Genomic DNA, 23,718 nt, shown 5'->3' on the forward strand with positions numbered 1-23,718 from the left:
ATGGCAAACTTCTCTCTAAAATCAGTGTCCCATAACGTTAGTACAAGCAAATGGCTTTCTGACATATAAAATATAATCATAGAAGCACACAAACTATACAAATGGTTTGTAAGAAATGCAACAAAAAGTGCACTCAGGGAAAGCTCTTTAATTTTAAACATTTCCCTGAGTCATAACTACATTTAATTTCCATATGTTAGAGAAGGAGAAGAAAGAGGAGGAAGTTGTGGCTCAAACGAAATGGGAGGTTCCTCTAGTAAAAACTTCAGATGAGCAGTTGCTTCTTCAGGCATCTGCTTGTAGGAATATGCCAGACGAAAACTTTGCATCCATATGGTGCACTGCAAACAAGGCACTTGTCAGTATACAAACATCAGCTGATTTTTGCACATCTTTTTTGTTTGCCTTATAGCAAACAGTGGAGAGTCCTCCAGTCTCTGCTGGGGCTTGCTGGTTCTTACCATAATGAAAGAAGAAGCAGGAAATAGAGAGGTACTATATTCTTCAGGGGCTGGGAAAAGTTGAGGTAGCAATCAATTAAGTGACTTGCTAAGACCACATAAGGAGCGAACTATTATGGATAGCCCTCAGGCTCCTATTCCCAGTATGCAGTTCTCAATAGTAAATATGCCTCACATTAAAACTTGGAAACTGCCTCAATGCACCCACTGGATGTCCAGATAGCCTCCTGGCTATCTGTGCTCCTTATGGCACCCAGGGATGTAGGCAAGGAACCTATCTTACAGCTCAACTCTTCAAAAGAAGCCACCCTGTGCTTGGGCAGAAGTAGGCTGCACACTTCCTTGCTTTTGTGCTTTAGGATGTGTAGCCCTCCTAACTGAGGGACTTATGATATGCAGGCTGTGTTTTTGGGTTGGTAGAGCTCTTCTGAAGAACCCTCTGGTCCTAGAGGGGTATTGATGTGGATGTTTTAAAGTGCATTGGTATAGGTAAAGTACTTCTGTACAGGGAGGCAATTCTAACTTTTCCTCTGCTTGACTACAGTCGGATTAGATTTTTTTATGCTTTAGAAATTACTCCTAGGAATCTGGGTGACTGTTTAGGAAAACAAACAAACAAAAAAGCACCAATGAGCCAAAAAAATCTCAATATTTTGCATAGCTCTAGCTTGAAATTTTCTTAGACTTCTGAATAAGTGTGTGTTTGTGTGTTATCTCAATTCTTACGGGCTATCTATCCCTGCTTTGAAGGTTGCCACATGAAAAGAATGCTCTATGGATGGCTAACTACCATAAGGCCCAGTGAGCACAGAACTGTGCCTTCCAGGTAAAATGCTCTTGCAAAAGAAAGGAGCCAGGCAGAAAATGAATAAAATGTAAGACACCTTAAGAATCATATTAAACTAAAATTAAGCTGGCCAGGTTTTGCTCTCTGTTTCACTAACATCAGTTTGTGTGGTCAAGTCCTGTTGCAGAAGTTTCTAGATGATGGTCTTTAAGACACATTTAATCTGTTCAGCCTCAAGAAAAACCACCTCATACTGATGTGACTGTAGTGAAAGGGGTCCTCTGCCAGGAAAACAGACTTTTAGTGCCATTATTCATTTTTTAATACCTGTGCTGCGACTTCAAGTGCCACTTGTAATGGTTGTTTTTCTTTGATGCAGACCTTTGAAAGAGATTAATTCCAGAAATCTTTTTGATTTGTGGAAGCTGAATGCATATAAAATCTTCTAGATTGCTGATGGCCAGCTGCAGTCTTGTTTAGTCACAAAGTATTGTCATCTCTCATGACTTCACTGCAATTTTTCTGACATTTGCTACCTTTATCACAACACTGACTGATAGCAGCAGATACTCTCAGAATCTCAGATTTATTTGAAAGCCCATAGAGATGTGTGTTCAACCACCCAGATTATGCAGAAAAGTTTGAAAATGTTAAGCAGGTGTGTTCTGAAACCTCACACCAGAAAGCAAATAAAAAGAATCTTAATAACAGCTAACTAAAAATGTGAATTTTAAAATATTAAACCCTTTTTTTGGGGTGGGCAGTAGTATCGCATGTTCTGGGAAGTTGTTAGTCCTTATCTGATGATATTTAGAAGTCTGGAGCTAGTAAGGACAGGGTATCTTATAGGAAAAACATCAGCACATAAAATTAATGCACTGTCTGGATGGTTTGCTCCCTGTAGCACAGGAGAATACAAAATACCCTCCTGGGTCAGACCAGCAGTCCATTTTAGCCAAGGGCTTAGTCTCTTGACTGTGGCAACAGGAGATACTGTTTTGGGAGAACATGCAAGCCCAGCTGCTTTCTGTGGCCCATTCCCCTTCTCAAGACCTGTTCTATTAGGGATGTTACAGGGCACATCTATGCCCTCTGCTTTCAAAATACATTTGTAGATCTGTTATCCATGAACTTGTGTAAATCTTTTTTGAACTTAGTGATGCTGCCTGTGTTTTAAAACTCTAGTGTATATAGTTTAAGGATTTCACTACCCATCTGTAAAGAAATACTTGGCTGTATCTAATTTAAGCCAGTCTTTATATTAATTTCATGAAGTGGCCTCATACTGTAGTATTCAATTAACTGTGTTCATTTTGCCCACCATTTTAAAGATGTGTAAACCTTGATCATATCTTCTCTCTACCTTTTGCTTCTAACTGGGGAGTCCTGTTTCTTCCAGTGTCTCATTGTAAAACTGCTGTTACGTGCCTGTAATTTCTCATGATCTCTCCCAACCACCTTGACTGCAAAGCTGCAAAGTAAATTCAGTCACAAATGAGCATCTCTCTGACTCTTGGCAGACTTCTGAAAGCTACCTATCCTGCAGAGGCACTTGCAGAACTATGCATCACAGGACTGCAGGAACTCTCTTCCACCCTCCTTTTCTCTTACTCTATCCGCAGGGAATTTTCTCTTTATCATCCAAAATTTGCACTTGTGTAGCTTCTTCTACTGAAGGACTCTGAGATTAATAAAGCCTTCTCCTTGTACCTCAGCACTGAATGGTGAGCAAAGAGCTGCAAAATGACAGACATTTTCTCAAGGTTATCTAATAAATACCAGCAGAATGAAGAACAGATGCTAGAGAACTAGGGCCAAAGTCTCTTTCTGTCAACCACAGATCACTGTGGTTCATTTCAAGACACAATTTCTGGCTAACATTTTAATATGACATTACTTCAGAATTTTACATCAACCTAACTTCAAGGTTAAATATCTATATATATTTCTGGCTGCTCATTAACTATCAGTGTAGACATGCTTGGACTTTAGAAGTCATTCATTTGCTAGGTGCACGTTAACATGATCCTTGTACTTGTATTCATATTTAAACTGTTCTCTTTAGCAGTTAAAATTCAATGAGAGTACCTTTGAACATTCATGCGAACTTGTATGAACGACACTGCAAGTCAGTTCTCTAGGAGGTGCAAAAAGGCAAGAAGTTCTCTTCCTGTATCATGGGAAGAAAATTACCAAATACTCTCTATCAAACTAGTAAAGCAATTAACTTTTTTCCTTTCTGAATAGATTTTAAGGCCACTGCTCAAAAAGGTTCAAGCTCTTCTCAAAATTACCTGTATCTTTAACTTATACAAAAATACATAAATATGTTGAGGGAAAGCTTCCATAAAGAAACAAAGAAATAATGTGACATTCTGGATCTGCAAACAGCTCCTGTATCTTTGCCAAAGATCAGACTTTCATCACTCATTATAGATGCAAAATTAACATGCCTCAGCTTAATATAAATACTGGTTTCACGCCCTTGCAAGCCACAGTGTAAACACTGAATCAATACAGCTTTCAGACAGCTTTGAGCAAAGCAAAACTTTGAGCAGGAAACACCTGACACAAAGGCATCCTGTATGGAAAGGATGCGTCCCCAAGAAAGACAGCAGAGCTGTAAGACCCCCTTTCCACTGTCCTTCAGCAAAGGGACATCTTGGAGGGAGTGGGAAGAGATGGTAAGGGGGAGGCAATAGAAATACATCAAAACCTGCTTTTGTAACGTGTAGAAAGCCTAGGCAAGAAATAGGGAATTTCAGACCCTTAAACTTCTACACCCAGAGACAAATTGTGGTGGGGAGTTTTGCTTCACCTAGCAGATACACTAGGCAATAGTCAGAATGATTAACTTAACACTTGCATAGACCAGACCCTATAAATAGATCTTAGCTAAATTTTCAGCTCCACATGCTTAAGGGCTTACGCAAACAAAGGTACAGTTTAATGAAGATATCATGGCATATGGGATCAAGAACTACGAACAACCCATGCCTCTCTCTGGTTTTCCCAAGTAATGCACAAACAAAAGTCTGAATCTGGATAAACTCACAGAATTTTAGGCTTTTGTCCAAAAATTATTTGATTTTCAAGAGTCTGCAAAATTGGCCTTGTTCTCACTGGGACAACAGACTTCCTCACTGCAATTTCAGAAATGGCAAAAAATACCATTCGAACATCCTCCTTTGGTACTGCAGCACCGAAGTAGAGAGTGGGGGAAAATGGAGGAAGGGGAGAGGAAGTTTAATAAGAAATTGTGTTAAACTTACTTTCTGAGTGAACATGAAATTGAAATTTTCCCCACAGCTTGTTTCAGCAGCAGATGAACCCCAGAACACCCATTTCCTTAATTTATTGCACCTGGGTGAAAACACACAGCACAAGAGACAACCTATCTAGTTGTGCAGTAAGGCTCTAACTTAAGCTAGTTAATACTGAATATAAGCTCATTTCAGTGTAGAGCTGATCACTTCATGCACCTAATGCTGATCTGTGATATATCCCCACACATGTACTTTTTTAATATAAATTTCCTAGTCAGAACTGCACTAATGGTTTTAAATGGTGCCTATGTTGGTGGTAAATGTGTTGAGCATTGAGAGTGGGATACTTTTCACCCCTAGCCTAAATAAGGCGCCAGCAAATCCATCAGATGAGATTTATTTAAAAGATTCATCACACTGCTGCTCTTGCTGAAGTAAAACAGGCTATAAAATTCCACCAAAGCTAAATTAACAGCATGCTGCTGAGCTGATGTAAATGCCAATGCACGAAATGCCTTGCACTCCTCACGTGAGGCAGCCTAAACTGGAATCTCAGGCTAAACAAAATCTTCCTTGCTGCTGCACAAGTGCTACATCTTGGGGAAGGCCTGTGGATTACTGTCACTTTTGTTAAAGTCTTGCAGGCATCTAGCTAAGACAAACACCTGCAAGTACGATGAACACCTAGAATTAATTTAATAAAACAACAATGGTGTTTGGGCCTGCTACTGCATGGTATGTACTCAGGGTAGTAAAATTGCCTCCCAAGCTGCTTGCTGGCCTTACCTGAACATGGCATTCCAGCTCTGCACTAAAAAGTCTCTTTCAAACAAATAAACAAAATATCAGAGGCCACAAGGAACTGATCTCTCAATTGAAATGGATGAAAAAATAACTCTTCTGGAATGGCTTCTAGCTAGGACATTAGACAAAATAGAAAAATAAATTATACCCTGAGGTTCCCTTAGTGGCCTATATTTGAGAAGAGGTCTTATGAAGGCAAGCTGTTTTCTTTTAGAAGCGCTTCAGTTTCCTAAATTCATAAATAGCCTGTATAACCCTTTTGCTGTTTGAAAACTGGAACTTGTTCTGCAGGATTGCAGGCTCTGCTCGGGCTATTCAAAAGACAGTTGAATATGAGACCACAAAAGATATGTGAAGAGAGATATATTTGTGTGCGTGCACGTATATCCATCTCCTTTTGTGTTTACACTTACTGTATTTAACTTAAATTTTCTCCTGAACCAGTGAGGTAAACTTCAGTGCTGTGCTTTAGTTTTATTTTTTCTGTTGGTAAGAGGTTCTGGCTGGCCTGATGGCCCTTGAGACAGGAGACCTTTGCTGATCCATAGCATAACTCCCATACAGGCAGTAGCAGGAGGGAGATCTCCCTTAGCTGAAGTCATGCGACCCTGCCCAGTAGGGAATCATCTTTAAGTGGGTGAGGCTGATTCATTCTTTACTTCTAGTTGCACTGGATGTAAAAAACGATAGTGTAAAAAACTCCATAAAAGCCCAAGCATGGAAGAGCGAAGGGCTAAAACTGACGTTCAGAGACTTGGATGCCAGATAAGGTAAAGTGACTAAAATTTTGCCACTGATCTCAGAGGCTGGGAGCTACATTTTTAGCTTCCAGAACTGCTTCCTGAGACAAATCTGTTTCAGATAAACCAACGGAAAGGCAATCTTAATCCTGAATTGCTGTATGCTTTTCATTTCTTGGGACTCTTGTCTCCCCCATGCACTTGACTACTTCAGAGTGCCTCTGCCAGCAAAAAGGAAAATGCACAGTAATGCCAGTGTGCCCACTGTTCCTTACCCAGCTCCTTGAAAAGAAAGATAGTCCTGTATCCAGAGTTGGAATGTCTTCCATAAAGACAAACTCAGGAGGAAAATTCAGCTCCCAGCTCCAACATATGAAACATAACTCGAGACTTTCAGAGACACTGTCTCGTTACCAAACATAAATATACTTTCACAAGCATAGCAAAGGCATCCCCATGCTTTCACGCTAACCCCCTCTGTCATATTTTGAGTTACTACTTTGGGGAATTATGATACTAGAATACCTATGTAAAGTGGTTGAGATATTTTTTTTTTTTTTTTAATACAGACACAGCCTATTTTTTTTCTGAACCTTGTTCTTAGAAATTACTGTATTACTTCTGCAGAATCTTCCAGAAAAAAAAAAAAAAGGCAGCCCAAAGCAGACACCCAGCATGGAAATATCCAGCCTGAATAGTTAAATCTAAGCAATGTCCTAAAACTTAGAGGGGCCTTGGTGCTACCCTACTACTGTTTAAGGCTATGTTAAACAGTGTTGCTTTCAGCTTCAACTGTTAGACTGAAAACTGAGGCCTAACCTGACAGATAATGCTCATCCTTGTCAGAGAAGGAAATTCAGGAGCTGTGCTGACTTCACTTAACACAGCTCAGGATTATGAGACAGCACAGCTCAATAGTTCCTCTTACTGAACCTGTGACCCTGATGCTTTGTGCACTAGTAACTAGCACTTCCTCCTCATATGAATTACCAAAGCTCTCAACAAACCACCTCTTTTGTCACTGCTCTGAGCCAGGCTCATCTAAAAGCGTAACACTGACGTTGAACAGAAAAACACCGCAACTGAAAAAACTGCTGTCCTCTGATAAGAAACAGTCTTCTAGGTGCTTGTATCTAGGAGATGAAGCCATTAGGTTGTGGTAAGTCTATCTGTGCAACTGAAAAATCTAACATGCTGATAGTGGCAGTTTAAACCATGCAAACAGCAGCAAAATAGTCGTTGGCGATTGAACTGGAGAGGTCTGGGTTGGACTCCTGGCACAGTTACTTCATGTCTGCTCAGCGCCTGTCCTCAGAACATTAAACATATGCTGCTGCAAGGGTATGTTAGTGCTGCACTATTTGCAGTATATTGCTGTTGCAAGGCAGGGGTGGAAAAGAAGTCTGAACTGTAACTTTTTCAGATGATGAGCTTTTAGAGAGTTCGTGGGAAGTGCTCTAAATTCTGAAGGCAAAACAACATAACACCTATGATTGAGGAAATAGCACACCACGCTTCTCCTGGGGTCTGTGGTTTTGCCCTTAACAATGCTTGCTTTTAAATTATAGTTTGTCTTTCAAATCATTATACTACTTCCTGAGAGAGACTGCTAGCACTGGGTGTGGGGACACCCCAGAATCATGCTTTCCTCCCTGGGAAGCGCTGTGCAGGAACAGTGGGCATGGTCCATGGCAAAAGCAATTCGGCTCTCCATGGACCTGCTCCAAAGCCCACAGAAATAAACACATGCTTTTCCATTGATTGCCACAGATTTTGGATTGATGTCTGTCAGTACTTCTTAAGTGTGGAAATATTGCTGTGGAAACCATGTAATGATGTCAATTCAGAAGAAACCCAGAACAGTTTCTGGAGGGGGGGGAAAGAACAGTCTCACTGTAAATCACTGCAGATTCTTGCGATCAGTTCTGTTCAAGTCCCTGGTATGGTTAAGGCTGAGGAAACCTGCTCTTAATCGAGAGATTTAAAAAAAAAAAAATCCCCAAACCTCTATCTTCTCACCCTTCCCTCAGTATTTTGAAACCTATACTTTTTAAATCTCCCAGGCTGACTCAGAATAAGGAGAACTTCCTTTAAACTGGGACCTCCCTAGCAGATTGTCACCTCTAAGGATGAGAAAACAGTGCAAAAGCAGTGGCACCAACAAGCTGCAATTCGGGTTGTTTGAAATCAAATATTACCTATATATCAACCTCCTTCTGTTTGTGAGAGCCACAGCATTTGTTCAGGGCAGGCTACAAACTTATTTGGTCTAGCATTTTGTGCAGTCTTGAATTAATTTAACTAATAATCTTTAATTTCCCACAGCTAATGTTCTTCAGCTTTGTAAATAATCCAGTGTAATTTCCAACTAGTTTTGAAGAGTTATAACCAAAGCTCACCTTTATGTGACTTTGTTTTTTCATCTTCCAATAGTGTTAACTTAGATTTTCTATCTAAAAATGTCTGCTCTAGATTCCACCCCCCAGTATGTGCAGGATGTCCTCTGTGCAAGCTCTTACTTTGCCAGTGTGTTTTCAAATCTTATATCCTGGTCAGAGGTAAGAATATTCATCTTAGCAAAAGTCAGCAGAAAACTCTGTATTTTTGTTCTGATCTTCATGTGAATTTACAGAAGAAATTGCATCTGTATTCTGCTAATCCAAATGCTCCTGTTAATCCCTATTTTTGCAAATAAACCACTCCTGCACAAATTCTGCTGCTCATCTTACTGAGTTCAAATACATAAAATTTGCAAGTTCTCATTAACACCCCTGTAACACAGTCCAAACATTGACTCAGCTAATGCTTTCAGCTTAGTGCCATAAAGTTATATGTTATTGTTTCATTTAACAGAAAGTTATATAAATTGTGGGGTTTTTTTCTTAAATACTATAAAGAGATTTCATAACTGCATTACGAAAAAAATGTCTTATCAGATGAAGATAGGGTTCTATGTGGTTAGACAGTGTGTAGGAATAATCTGATATATGGAATGCAAAATCTAAGAAAAAGGAAAGTTTAGGTGGCCAAGGGAGGGGATCATGACTACAGAAGTGATTAAACTCCTGACGCGCAGAAACAAACTCAACAACTCAGGGTTATAAAGCAGGTTTGTTTATTCCGGCCGGGGTGCAAGGGGATTTCTCCACAAAGCTTGCACCCCATCTCTGGCAAGTAGCCAAATATTTATTACACCAAAGCATACATATTCATTAGGAAGGCCTGGGTTATTACAATTAGTTCGGGGAATAGGTGTGATTATTATAATTATTCAAGGGGAGAAATACGTGCTCCTCTTCACGGTGTCCGCTCTTTCCAGGGCATGCGCTGTTAAGCAAAGTCCAGGTGTCTTCTTCCTAAATGGCGAGATCATCCTCCCTGGATAGCATCTCTGAGTCCTTTTTTTCAAGTTTTAAGTTTGCCTAAGTGCCCATTCAGGGCTCTGAGTAAGTGCCCATTGAGGGCTTTGATTCTGCTATCGGTGAGTTGACCTTTTCATGCCCCCGGGCTATCTGCTACTTTCTTATCATAGCCAATCCCCAAACTATCTGGTAAACTACACTGAATCCACAAAACAAGACTGGACAATCAGAATTCTTAGACAACGTTCAGCAATCATCATATGTTGCTATAAGTAAATAATTTGCAAGGAAAGTGGTCATTTCTCTGTATCACTCCAGGGAAATAGGCAACTAAGCACAAGGGAAAAATTCTTAATTTAATATATTCATGTTCCACAAGATCCTATTTTTCAAGTCAGAAAGAGTCACTGCAGTCATCTACTCTGACCCCCTTGCAATGAAGGACATAAAATGCTTGTTACTGGGGAAGGTATTTACTTAGGAATAATATCCTAGGGTGTCCATAAGTTACTTAAAATTGGACAAGTTCTGCATTGCTGAGACTACTGCTAGAGAACCCTTCACTGACTCTCTAAGGATAGGGATACTCCATACACACATTCAGTTTCTCCAGGATCATTTAATACTACCTGCATGATGATACTAGGCAACAGTGTTCTCTTTCAAGTGCATGAGTTGAGGAAGCTGCTGTGACTTAGCTTCTGGAGATAGGTAAATCAGTAAATAACATCTGTGCACCAGAAACCTTCAGGATGGTATGATTTACTTTTTTCTTTTTTTTTTTTTTAAAGTAGTGGCTGTGATGATGTGCTAACAAAATTCCTTGATCGCACCTCAGTACTTCACAAATATCCTTCACTGCATACTCCTGTCCTGTGCTGTGCTAAAAGGTGTCCCAAACCATAAGGCTTCTTCAGTGCTGACTATCCCTTATGTGAGGGGTACAGGGACAAACTGAAGGCAGAACAGTCACTAGGCATTATCTTAGCGGCTCCTTCATACATGTACATTTCTTCTAGCCTGTTTTTGTGGGGTTTAGGGTTTGTTCCGGTTTTTTTTTACAATAGCTGAAAGCCAGAAGGCCAGGCACTCCGCTTACAGCAATCAAACTTGGATCTCTTGCGTCATGTACCACCACTTTTACTGGGACACTGGCCTTGTGCCTCAAAGACTACAATCCAGCAGGGAACTAGAGAATGTCACTGGTCTAAGCTTCAGTCAGTTAGACGTCAATATTCAGACTAAAAGAAAAAAACACGCTCATTTTCTTCTTCAAATATCAGAGCAATAACAATTAAAACCATCCTTAAGACTCTTCAGAAACTGCAGAGGTGCAGCTTACAAAATGCCTTACAAGAGAGACCTATGTGCAAAACTACACTCACTGGTTTAGTACTCTGGGAGGCATACTGAGCATCCTATGTTCGTGACTGCCCTGGAAACTTTTTTTCTGAGCAGAACAGTTTGGGATACAAGAGCACTTTTGCAATCAGCAGGTTCAAAGTGTTCTGAAATGTCATATGAAATATGCCTTTAAAATGTCACAGGAGTGTAGAGCCCCAACTTCTTAAGAGTCACCTATTAAAGTGAATGGAGAAATCTTGGAATTGCACAATGATTTAGTACTTTTAACATATGATGTCAGTCTGCCCACGCTTGAAACTGAAGACTTTTTTCCATCTGCTATGTCTTGTTATCCACAAAACACAATAGCATTTTAAACTTCAAGAGCAACAGTATTAATAGGAATGAACAGAAAATGACAGTGCACAATCAAGCTTCAAGGTGTTTTAATCATGAACATGCTCCCCTAAGCCCTTGTTCCAACTCCTGGTGTTGGTCATTGTATTCTCCCTGCCTTTTTGAACATGAATGTCAGCTACCACGTGTGCAGAAACTAGAGGCAGGATCTAAGGTGGCAATGTACTGTTTTAACTTGTCTGTGAAGGTCATTCTCTACTGGTGAGTCCCCTTGCTTCTATTTGCAGCCAGTCCCTGTCCATGCTGTAGCACTGGGAACAACGAGTAATACAGCACTCTGATGTGCTATAAAGTTCCTCAAACTTGATGGTATTAAAACTTTCATAGCTTACTAAAAAGTATCATTCAGTAAACATATGTCAATTGATTGCAATAAAATGAGCCAGGAAATACTTCAGGTGATTTCAGGTCTTTTAGATACAGACCTAATGTAAGAGAAGATGTATGATACTGAACATTAAATTAGTCCTAACCATACCGAAGCTTTGTTCGGCTGGGTCTAGAGACCTCCTGCAGGCAAATTATGATACTTTTCATACCTGTAAGGTCCTAAAACTCAAGAAATTGCCCTACGGTCAAGCTGTATTTTTCATGGTCTGTCACTTGTCTCATCTTCAAAGGGATGCCAAGCCAGCCTGCTCCAGAGCTGATGCTTATTGTACCATGCAGATCAGTAACCACCTGTGATTTTACAGATCAATATATATCATAGGTGCTATAAGTGCTTATAAAATAGGCAACTTTACTGAGGTTTTGGCATGAGAATAAAATAGAATGAAATTCCTGTTGAATTAAATTTGGTGGTTCATTCTGTAAAGCAGTACTGGGAAAACAGAACAGGCAAAGCTCCTTTCTTAGCTCAGAATCAAGTATGTCTGCCTTTTCAAGCAGGAAAGAGTGGAAATAGCACATGGTCTTTTCCTTGGAGCCCTAGAAATCCGCAGAGCTATACATAAGACCTGTCCAAACTAGACAAGTATTTCTTACAGTATGGGCTCCCAAACTTCTCCCAACATACATCTGAGTACTGTATGAATTTCTGCTGGTTTCCACTGTAGTGGTGCTGAGTCAAAGCTCAGGTGCCTCTTTCATGCTAGATCCTAAATAGAAAATTTAATGAAGAAGATAGCCATACTAAGTATGTTTAAAATAGAGGTAGTTTGGTTTTGTGTGAGAAGCTTGGTTGTTGTAGATGCCAGGTCAGAAACTGCAAACAAAAATCCCCAAGTAATTACCAAAATTATATTGAAGATGCATGGTGGGGGGTGGTGAGAAGTAGACTGGTTTAATTACACTGAACAAAACGGTAATCTTGCATGAGAAGTACTTGAGATTACCATGGGGCACTGAAGATTAAAGGCAAGATCTTGATTTCTTGCCTCAGCCAGTGCTTGCTTTTATTTCAGTAAGACAGTACCAGTTACACCAGGAGAAGGGTAGTCAGCTGGTGCTTCCAGGACAGGTCTGCCTCTCCTTCTAAATGAGTCTGAAGCATCCAATCAGTCACTTTCTTTCAAGCAAAAATCAGCCTGGACTGCTTTTTGTGAATTTACTTTTGCGCCATTTACTTTTCATGTCTTAGCAGTACATCTCATTAATGAATCTTTCCTCCATTGACACAATTTTGATTCACAGTTTTCACTAAACAAATCTCAAAAGCATGGGTTTATTTCTGCTCAGTTTGGATTGTTTTCCATCTGTGGACAACCTATGTTTGCTAGTCTCTAGCTGGATTATTCACAGCCCTATGCCCAAGCCTATTTCTTTAGTCACAAAGTCATCAATAGGACACAGTATATGAATATTTGATAATTAAAATACAGTAAGCTATGTCCTGGAAAAAGCTGCCTCTTGATGCCTTCAACCTTTCTGCCTGCAGCTTTTCAGAGGCAGGTGTTGTTCTTACAGGATTGTGCATCTTTATGGCAAAATTGCTGTGCTTCCTGTTCTTGTAATTTGATCAGCAAGGTAAACATAAATAAACAGAAGGAGCGGATATAAGGGCCACATTTGCAGTTGCACTTGCTAGGATATGAATTACAAGAGCTCTGGATCCTCCTGCTTTAGGGAATTTGTTGACTGTGATTAGGAAACAAGGCAAATTTCTCAGCTCCCTGTGGCAGCAAGGGGAAAGGTAATTGTGTGGGCACAGCACTGCAGCAGGTGGTGGGCAGCCCACTTCACACTCCCGGCTTTTTAAAGAAGCTTGTTTGGCCCAGTCTTCAGCTGGGGTAGTAGGCACCCACTGCCAGAACAGGTACAAGACCACACATCACTGAAAGACACCTTTCTAAATAAATGCATAAATAAGGACGCTGACATTCCTCTCTACTTCTCTTTGATATAACCTTGTGGCCTACTGTGCTCCCTGTAGATAAAGGTCAAGTTTTCTTAATTGCAGGTAAATTTCCTGAAACTTTGCCTGGCAATAGATCTAACAGACGTGGACTTGTGGGACAAACTAATGCTGTGGTTCACTATTAAATTATTTTATGTTGGAATTCAGCCTGGAGCAGAACCCGGTCCAGCATATGTAACCACAAGCATCCAGTTGGGTTAAGCAGTAGTGCTTGGCATCACAGATTCTGCCACTGAGGTTGGTAAACAGAAAGTGTTTGTTTTGGCATTCATACTCCCATGCCCCACGTTTTTCAGAGTGTGGGGGGTTTTTTTGTTTGTGTGGGTTTTTTTCTGCTCCCCGTGGGTCTAATACTGCATTCTTCTGTGGTGACTCTCCCATATATTTCTATTTATTCTGCAGCCCTATTTCAGTGAAGAACTAAATAGCCCACTCAATTTTTTGGCTTCTACATTCTTTCTTGCACTTTCCTGCTCCAAATGTCAGACTTGAAGTTCTCACTTGTAAAGTTCCTTAAGGGCACAGGTCAATTGCTGGGTAAGTCAGGAAAAGATCACGGTCGACAGCTCTGTATAACTGGCTTCCGCTGTTGTGGGGAGTGGGATTTTTGCTTCCCATGGCCAGCACAGAGATAAGTCACTGACAAAAGCAGCCCTGTAGAGCAGGGTGCAAACCTTTCATAGATTATAGTTATACTGAGAGTTGGATGGCAAATATAGCTGCATGGAGGGGAGAAAGAAGGTAATGACAAGCTCCTTTTATGTTTGTGGTCCTGTGGGTCAAAATGAAATTAAGTCCTACTGGGGAACTACTGAAAGACAGGATTGACAAATGTTTTTAATGAAGATAAATGTTATTTCAATGCTTTAATTTGCTGTCAATAATTAATGGCAGTGGATGAGCCATGAAGGGTCATAAGGATCCTGCAGGGCATACAGGGGTTGGGGCTCAGATGCTAAGTAACTGCTGCCTGCCTGGGAGCCATCTACAGGCTGGATCTCAGCAGCCCTGGCCCTGAGGAAAAATCAAGGAAAGCAGCTTCGGCAATGCCTGAGTCACAATTCCCTTGGTGACTTGAGACTATCAGGCTCCTTCTTTCTTTGCCTCAGTTTCCATATTGGCCACTTGAGGATAGTCACAGTGGTGTGCCTTGCAGGAGGGTCATGGTGGTGGCCCTTGTTCCCACAGCCCTTTGGAAGCTAGAGTGCTGTTCAAGTGCTAAAGAAATTCCCTCTCTGGGAGAGTATGTCCTGTGCACTCTCCAGTTGCATCCTTCCAGCTTGAAAACTTTTCAAGCCACTTATCTGAACAGTTCCCACACAGTAATGCATCACTGCCCCAGGCCTCTGCTCTTGCTTGTCTGCAGCTTCCTTTCTGCTGACCCCTTAGTGGCAGCAGCAAAACAACCTGTGAACGTCAGGAGCTTCATATGATTTCAAAACTAGGCTTGATGTTTTCAACATACTCTCTCATTTTCCTGTGCGCAGACTATTGTCTAACATTTCTGGAAAGGCAGCTGGAGACTGCAGCCAATTTCTATGGCATTTTAAAGCTGCACATATGTTTAATATATCTACTACTTCCTTCCTCAGGGCTTCATGCTTCTCTTGCCGTTCATCTTTTCACACTGTATGCATAGATTATGAGTTATCTACAGCATCACTACCATAATATATGGCGTTTCCCAACACCTACGTGACAAATCCATTAGTAAGTCTAACAGCTGCGGACCAATTCCAGCAGCGTGAATACTCTACCTGGTGGCAAACAATCATAAAAAGTACTTTCCCCATTCAGAATTATGAAAAGGTGATAGAAACAGATGCATATTCCTTCTCAGTCATTTTTCTGTCTCTGGAAGGAGGTGGCAGTCAATGAAATCAGGGGAGGTCATTTAATCTGAGGTGAATGGAAAGAAATGCTAGTTCAAACAGCAGGTCAGGTTGAGAGCTGGTGAGGTGGGAGTCCCATAACCAGTAGAGTGGCAATGGGGAGCACTCGCAGCAGCACCCCACAACCTGTGTATGGAAAGGGAGGGAAAGCTGAAGGGTGCCTTCTCCCAAAGCTGTAACTCTGCCTCTGCAGCAGCAGGTATAATAAAAGACTGTTGGTAGTGTTGAGCAAACACAGACTTGGAATAAAAGCAGCAAATGGATGGGGATGCCGTAGTTTCCTTGCCCACTGCTATCCTACAGCAATTCTTCCACTCTGCCGCTCACCACAGTGTTGGGAGTGCCTGCCAGGCGTGCAGTGAGAGGGTACAGACACCTTCAGTCAACAGTAGCTAATGACAGCCCTGTAACCACCGCTCAGCTGAAGCCTAAAGCACTTCATTGATTCTCCTACTTTAAGGCAATGTTAGTTTTTCATATACTTACATATTTATTTTTAGGTGCTGTAAATGTAAAAGGCGTAAGGGTGACACAAAGTAAATGCAGAAAAGTCTGCTTGGGAAATACAGACATAACTTGTTTCTCCTGCTCTGCTACAAGGCCAAAATAGGTGAATTTACCCACTTCTGTGACCAAGGTTAGCTACGTACAGATATACACTGCTTCCCTTTTTAACCTGTGTGAAGCCAGCTTCACATAATGACTGTCTGGAACAGTCAAAGACTGGAGCATCCTCAAAAGTCCAAGCCAGGGAATGGTTTCCAGGACAGTAGGAACCATTTCAGAGTGGCCGTTCTTTGCCACATCATATCACTGCTGCCAAGTCAGCTCATCTGGATCCTGTGCACCGAGCCTTTAACGATGTGCTGACAGTGTGGGCAAAAAGTAACAAAGGAGCTGGAGATGAGAAACAGAGATGAGAGGAAGCACTAAGTGAGGAGGCTGAGAGGGCAACTGTAAATACAAAGTTTTCATGTAAAGTACAAAGCAAAAGTGACTCCACCACAGGCAGACTTTAGGGAACATGTACTAAACTGGCAAGGGAAAAGGGAAGGGTGACAGCTGAGAAAAAACGAAGCAAAAAAGTATACGCAAGGCAAGGGGTAGGCAGGGACTCCAGATTCCAGGGAGATAAAGAACAAGTTTGTGGAAGAAAAAAAAATCCTAACATTTCTGAAAGGACCCATTAGGGTCAGCCTGGGACATACCAGATCATTTAATGACCTGATGGGGAACAGCAGACTGACCAAAACACTGCAAGGCTTCATGGTAAGCTGCCAAAGGATTCCTGGGACTCCACCAGGAAGCTTTTTGGTTGTCTTTCGCAATGACTATAAAAACCAGAAGTGGACAGGATGGCTATCTTATCAAGGCAAGAGCTGCAGGGGGTGGCTGAGTGCAAGCCTGGAGAAAAATCTGTGCTGCACACATAAATCTTGAATCCTGGCATTCCTTCCACGGTAATCAAACAGCAGGCTATATTTAGCCCAACCTAAACAGAAACAAAGAACAGCAGGACTAGTCTTAGCTCTAACAGCTGCCACCAGCTGCTCAGAGGGGGATGCAGGTAGAGCCGATGTCAGATGTAGTTAAATGAGATGGAACAGGGAAGGCAGCTATGCTTGAATGAACAATGTTGGCATTTGGTTAGAAAAATTCTGCATTTTATTATTTCATGGTTAGCCAGAAGGAAGATCGAATGTCAAGCAGAGCGTGAACGCTTTCTACACCAAGGGCAAGACTATAGTGAACCATGGACAGGAAAATAAGCAGAGGAAAGGGAGGAGGTAACAGATACGAGTAGGCCATCTTGCCACTCTGAGCAAATGCTTGTGTGGCTAGACCAAGTTCTTGGTGTTCCCTCCCTTCAGTTTTAGAATAACAAGAATCAAAAAATGCAGTTTTGAGAAAGTCCAAGAAAGACTGTCATGCAGCTGCAGATTAAAAGCTTGTATCTGTATGGCAAAACCTGAAGGGCTTTTCCAAGCAGCCCCACAGGAACTGCTGATCCCAGTAGGGCCCTGCACTTGGTTAATGTACATTCTACCTGGCCCCAAAACTGCACGTGTTGGAGCCACTACAACAGCAGCCCCTCACCTTGCTGGCATGGCAGAGACTCTCAGAGCCACACACTCATTGGTGACAGTGACTTACTTCACTGATCCATGAACAAGGGCTTACCCTCCATAGAGGCACCAGCATCATCCACTGGGCAGGAGTGTGGAAAAGTCGTGTTATGCAACTGGGTGCTTGCAATATTACCTGCTCCAGGGGGATATATTTGCATGATTGCTGGGGGAGAAATCATCACAAAACCTCACCCAGAGTGACCTAATTACTGTTACATTTCTACTAGTATGTATATACATACATGCACAGTGCCTTCAGTGAACCTGTACCTGGTTGAAAAGTGTAAAACCAGAGGATGCAAGAAGTGGGACTGTTTAATGAGTACTTTACCAGCAAAATATTAGGGGACAATTAATACAGCGAGTTGTTAAACTTGATCACCAAACAATCACTTAAGCACCTGGTTGTCACTGCTATCCTCAAGAACAAAGGAAAAAAAAGCAACTGACCTACTCTGCCAGTGAAAAAAAAAACCACAAACAAACCCAACCAACAAAAAAACCAACACAAAAATCCCCCAAACAAACCCCAGCAAAAACCAAACAACAGAAAATTCAGTCTACTTCCACCCACACTTCTGGATTTCAGAGGCACCTTATTACAGTAATCCTCCCCAGGTACATCAGTTGGTATAGCATGGACTTTGAAGCTTTTGTGGTAGCTTTCCCTGTCTTACTAGCAGACCTGTGAGCTTGATGACTAATCACTCCTTAATAACTCATGTTTGCTTCCCAAAAGTCCCTGAAATGAAACTAGTGGGGGAAAACATATGAGCAGGGATTTGTGAAGTAGAAAAATCACTTTGAAATGGGATTCTTTCCCAGTAACCCGTATGTTGTTTTTGAAGGAGGGGGTGGTGGGGTGGTGCCGAATTCAGTTCTATTCCCCACATGTTCTGACTTTGTTTTTCAGACATATCCCCAAATAATGAAAACAAAACACAGATTTGTTGTAGGACTCTCTAGCCTGGCTGTTGCTTGAATTTGTTCTGTAGGAAATTTCAAATCCAGGTACCTTTCTCCCAAGTATGTTCCCCCATCCTGGGTTAGAAGGGGAAGATACTGTAAGCCAACAAATACATATCTATGTCTATTCAGGACTTTCCCAACTGTGAAACTAAAATGACCGAAGTTGGTGAGATCTTCATTTCTGAGACGAGACAGGCTCTTTGCAGGATGATATTTACTGATGCCACTTTATTGATCACCCTCTTGGCCAAATGCAAGCAGCTGAGCTATTGATGGACCAAAAGGTGACAAGAGCCCTGTGTCTCATGTAACTGATTGCGTAAGAAAATGATCTGTATAGCTGCCTAAAAGCAGGCACATATTTACTGACAGGATGCTGTGGGAGCTTTAGTTATCTTCCCTGTCACCTAAACACCAGCAGAAACCACACACACTTCCATTCCATGTCACATACCATGACTGCAGCTGCATGGCCCGTCCAGACAGATGAGAACTGCATCTGCCTGTGGCTGGGTGCACCATACATGCTAACACAGAAACCTGCAGTATTGAGCCTGGCACACACACACGGCAAAAAGGCAAGTTGGATAGCACGTGCTGCAGCTGGGCATTCTCTCTTTTTTGGCCAAAATATAAAGGCTTCTAAGCAGAGGTATTCTGAGCATTCATAGTCAACTGAATTATGAGTTGGAAAAGCATCAGCCATGCAGTGCTATCCAGTACGTGTCCTCTTCTCCTCGTGGTTCATACATTTTCACTCCCCTTTAGCTTTCTGGGCATGTACTGTACCTTGTGATGACATGGAAGAACAAGGTCTTTAAGTCTTTAATAATTGTTACTACTGTATTTTTAAAACAAGTTATTTAGGAAATTCTAACTTTTGTTACCATAGGAATGAAGCTGTAGGATTCAGCAGAAGAACAATTTAAACAGCAATGTTTAAGTAATTCACTTCAACTGTGATTCTCTGCTCCGTTCAAGCTCCTCTTGGACATAAAGAAAAGGACTTTAAAAGCTCTCTCTCTCCCCCTCAGTGCCACTTGACTATAGCCCAAATTAGGAGGTGCAGCCTTGTTATCTATAGCAGGGCTTAACAATGTCCCTTCCCACCCATAGAGAGTCTTCCTGAGTGAAGCAGCAGCAAAGTGCTCCTTGGCTCAGGCAGAGCTCCTCATCTGTTTTATTTCAGCTAGTTTAAAGCAATGTTTATGAAACTTTTATACAATAAGAACTGGGTGAATGGAGGAGCATCCAGTCTGCTGTACGGGAGCAGGTTGGGATGCTCGTAACTGACGAGCTTGCCTAGATGAGCTGACCAGTGATTTACTACTCCGAGTAATTCTGAACTAAGTGGCTTAACAGAGCACTCTTACATGCCCCTTTCTGAATTGGTTTGCTCCTTCTTTTATATTTGAAAGATTTAGGTCTACATTACATAAAAACCAAAACAGGGCAGGTAAATTGATTAGCAATTCTGCTGGCCTTCTCCAGTAGGCTGGAGGAGACGAGGCAAGGAAGCAGAACAGTTTTGTCTTCCCTGCCTTTAACTCATTTTGAGATGGTATCATTATTCTGACTTGTGAACAGTGTTCTGGTTTCCCACCTCATGTTTGGGAGAGTCTTGGATTAGTTGAAAGGGACTACTTAGTAGAAAACAGATGCCTAGCATTAACGATCAGATTAGAATGTTCCTCAGCTCTCAGTAACAGCAAGAGTTCTATTGACTTTCATGGTGCCTGAGGGACAGCTTTAATTCTCCATGTGTCCTGAAGCACAACACTTCTTTCTTCATAGCTGCTTTGACTCACTGATCCAAAGTCCCTGGTCAGAAACTGTAAGAGGAGCCTCTCCCGGATATTACGAGTCTGTAACTTCACAGATGCAGTCAAGGGGTGAAGCCACTTGCAGACTAAGAACCTAATGCCTGGCTCTTCCTCAGCAAATGAAGATGAGCCAAGAAAGCAAGCCAGTGATCATATTTTGGCATGACTTTCTGGCATTTACAGTGGACTTATTTATCACCAAACACCTCCTTTGCATTGCATGTATCCAGCATGCTCCAGCATTCGGCCCTGCATTTTTGCTTCTAGAGGCTGGCTTATCTTTCAGTTGTCTGGCCAAGCCTACTCTAGTAACCTATGGCCGCACAATCTCGTCTCAACAATTTATTACAAACTGGTCACGCGGGTAGGGAATTATATGGCTACACTAAAAAAAAGACGCTATCAACACTAATCTAGTAGGGTACTTACATGCCAAACCCAACTATCTGGACACTACTTTGTGTCCAGTTCTGCTTTTAGCAAAGGTGCAACAGCACTTTCATAGCTCCCACTGTTGCTACTGTTGGCTACAGGCAAATAGGTATTTTCAGACCCCAACCCTCCTGCCACACAGACACACACATACACTTATTTCTCTGGAGTTGGACAAGCTGTTGAAACTGGATCCTTTTATGGGAACACACAAGAGGGGTTTTCATCAGCAAGCTGGAGATTCTGGGAGTCACAGTTGCTGCTTGATTGAGGTAGCTGATAACACTATGTACTCTGTCGTCTTTCCACTCACATAAATTCACCTTGTTATGCTGCCCACTTATTTGCACCTTCACTTCCACACAATTTCACATGCATGGTCACAGCCAAAAAGTGAGGACCTCAGTCATATTTCCTTGCATCTCAAAGGCAAAAAAAGAGAGAGGAGAAGGACTCTGCAGGACTAGGGTGTTTTTATTGGCGTTTTCATTAAAAATTATCTCCCACCAGTTCCAGGACTACAGGAAAACATTTTTACCATAAAATCCTAGTATGCAACAGGTAAAAAAGGCTCTGTTGATCCTATGCTGGTGAGGGATTTTAATCGAGCACTTAATAGGTAGTTTTGTATTTTTTAAATATAAGCTCTCAAATGATTAGGAATATCAGGGCGACAGAAGTCTTTTAGTGTTTCAATTTTCCTGCAAATACTTCAACATCCTCTTGCATTAATTTGAATCCAGCCAAAAGACCGGACAACCACAGAAATTATCAACTGAATGTAAAACAAACCCAAAGGAGAACCACTGAAGTTACTTGCAGAACTTGGACGGGACAGTGAAATACAAAAGAGGGGTGGGGTATGCACAGCTGAGGAGAAGGAACAGTTTAAATTTATCCCAGTATATTATCAGCATTCCCTCAGGTATTTTATTCAAAAAGGTACAATTTAATCTGCATTGTCTTTGTATGAGTGGTATGATCTCTATCAACCTCTGCCTCACATAGACCTTTTTTCCTGAAGGCTGACAGAGCTACTTCACTTATAGCGTTCTGGTAAAATACCTTTGGGTAAACGTGCTTTTACAGACAACCCGTTCTGAAGTTAACAAAACTATAATACGCTTACGGGCCAAAGCACTGGCATTTCTGATACAAAAATTATTTTGTGGAACCAAAGCTGGTTGACAGCAGCTGAGAATCTAGCCTAGTCCTATTACCAGTACATCCTACCTTCTGGCTTCTCTTGTGCACATTTATCTAAAACAGTATCTCACAATTCCTAAAGTGTCAGAGGAGCATGCTTAGACTCAGTCTCCTTATTTCCTCATCCCTGTAGCCCAAGGACACGTTAGAGTGGTCATGAAGCTGTCAAGTTAATGCAACGCCACCAAATATCTCGAGAGAGCTTGCATCCCTCACATTATGCTCCTTGTCTCACCACAGGCAAGGCTGTCTGCAGAAATAGATTTTTAACATTTATGCCTCCCCCTTGTGTTTCTACCATATGAACACACCACAGTGTTTATTTCTCAAAAGATCTCTCCAAGTGCAAACTACACATCATATTTTTTGGGTTTCTTGGTAAATACATAAATCCAAGATAGCACTGAGAATAAAAATTTTTTAAGTTGCTGAGTCTAAAATTTCCCACTGAAACCAACCAGAATTACAGCTATTACAAAAGTCATCCAATATTTAACAGAGGATCTGATCTTAGGGGATAGGGAGCATGCTATAAATACCTTCATCTAGCACATGCTATGAAGAGACAAATTAAATATTACTAGTTCTGTTCCAATGGAAAAGAGGAATCTTGCCACTCACTTCAAGAGAAGTGGGATTGAAATGGGGTGGGAAGTTTGCTTTGTTGTCCTTTTGTACAAAGATTTGTCTGCACTGAGGGAGCAAAAAGTTACCTGATTACAAGCAGAAGAAAAAATCAGACAACATACCTGACTTGCCCACGCCAGCTCGACCAAAGATCGCCAGCTTCACTTCTGCGCTCTTAGCCATGCTGGAAGGAATGGAGTGACAACAAATTCACTTGATTGTCAAAAGTGAAGCAGAAGAACCGTTCCCAGCTCCTGTCTTTGGCTTCACGGTGTCATTGTGACGTCAGTGCAGAGCCTGAGGAAGAATACGAGGATGGAGCTGCAAAGAGCCAGGCTCCCCCTCAACCCCCCATCTTTTTTCTTTTTTAGGTAGTCATGATAATTGATGCTATATTCCCGCTTTAAACATTGCAGTAACACCACTGACACCTTTGACACTTAGTGCAAAAGTGCCTTTCTAGCTCTTGCTGTTTGTTTCACACTGGCACTGTAGTATTTCAAAAGGTACTTAAAAACCCAAAGCAGCTGCCTCACAGCGTTCCTTATTCTTTCTCTTTCAGATGCAATTGCTTATATTTACTGTATCTGCCTCAACTCCAGTGAATTAGTTTTTGTAGAATGTATTTAAAAGCCATGAGCACTTTCTAATAGTGCCTGCAGATAGCTATCTTTCCTCGAGCCCTCCGGTTCCAGGAAGGTTTCAGTTACTCAGCAGCAGTTGCCTGAAAACCTCAAAGTACTTGTACCCTGCCCATTCTGCTAAACAAACAAATCCGTACCCAAAAGTTCTCTAGCACTCCTTGGTTTTAAGCAGCCTCAGCTCATACATAAACATTTGGCAAAGCGTAGGGTTACAAAAAAGATTCCAGAAGTTCAGGTAATGCACTTTTAACAGGCCACATGGGAATTATCTATATTCATGCAGCAACACTGTGACCTTGAGCAAGTCACCTGTCACTTCATCTCCTTGATTTGTCTAACCTGGGCAGTAAAAAAATATAACAGTACCTGTCATTGTTTAAGATCTTGGGTGAAAAAAATGACACCTGTGATAATGACGATGATCCTCAGCCCCGACTAAACCATTAAAAACTCAGT

At 41.5% G+C, this 23,718-nt stretch overlaps 1 protein-coding gene across 1 annotated transcript in view; it reads right to left on the bottom strand.

Annotated features, from left to right (window-relative positions):
- Positions 1-23,718, bottom strand: part of RERG (RAS like estrogen regulated growth inhibitor) — a 113,966-nt gene that overhangs the window by 89,304 nt on the left and 944 nt on the right. Inside the window, exon 2 of the mRNA XM_074902204.1 lies at positions 22,741-22,915. Within this exon, the coding sequence (XP_074758305.1) occupies positions 22,741-22,801 (61 nt within the window). The 5' untranslated portion in view covers positions 22,802-22,915. The remainder of the gene's footprint in view (positions 1-22,740; positions 22,916-23,718) is intronic.

This window comes from Athene noctua, chromosome 3 (genome assembly GCF_965140245.1).
Source record: "Athene noctua chromosome 3, bAthNoc1.hap1.1, whole genome shotgun sequence".
In the NCBI taxonomy this organism is placed as follows: Eukaryota; Metazoa; Chordata; class Aves; order Strigiformes; family Strigidae; genus Athene; species Athene noctua.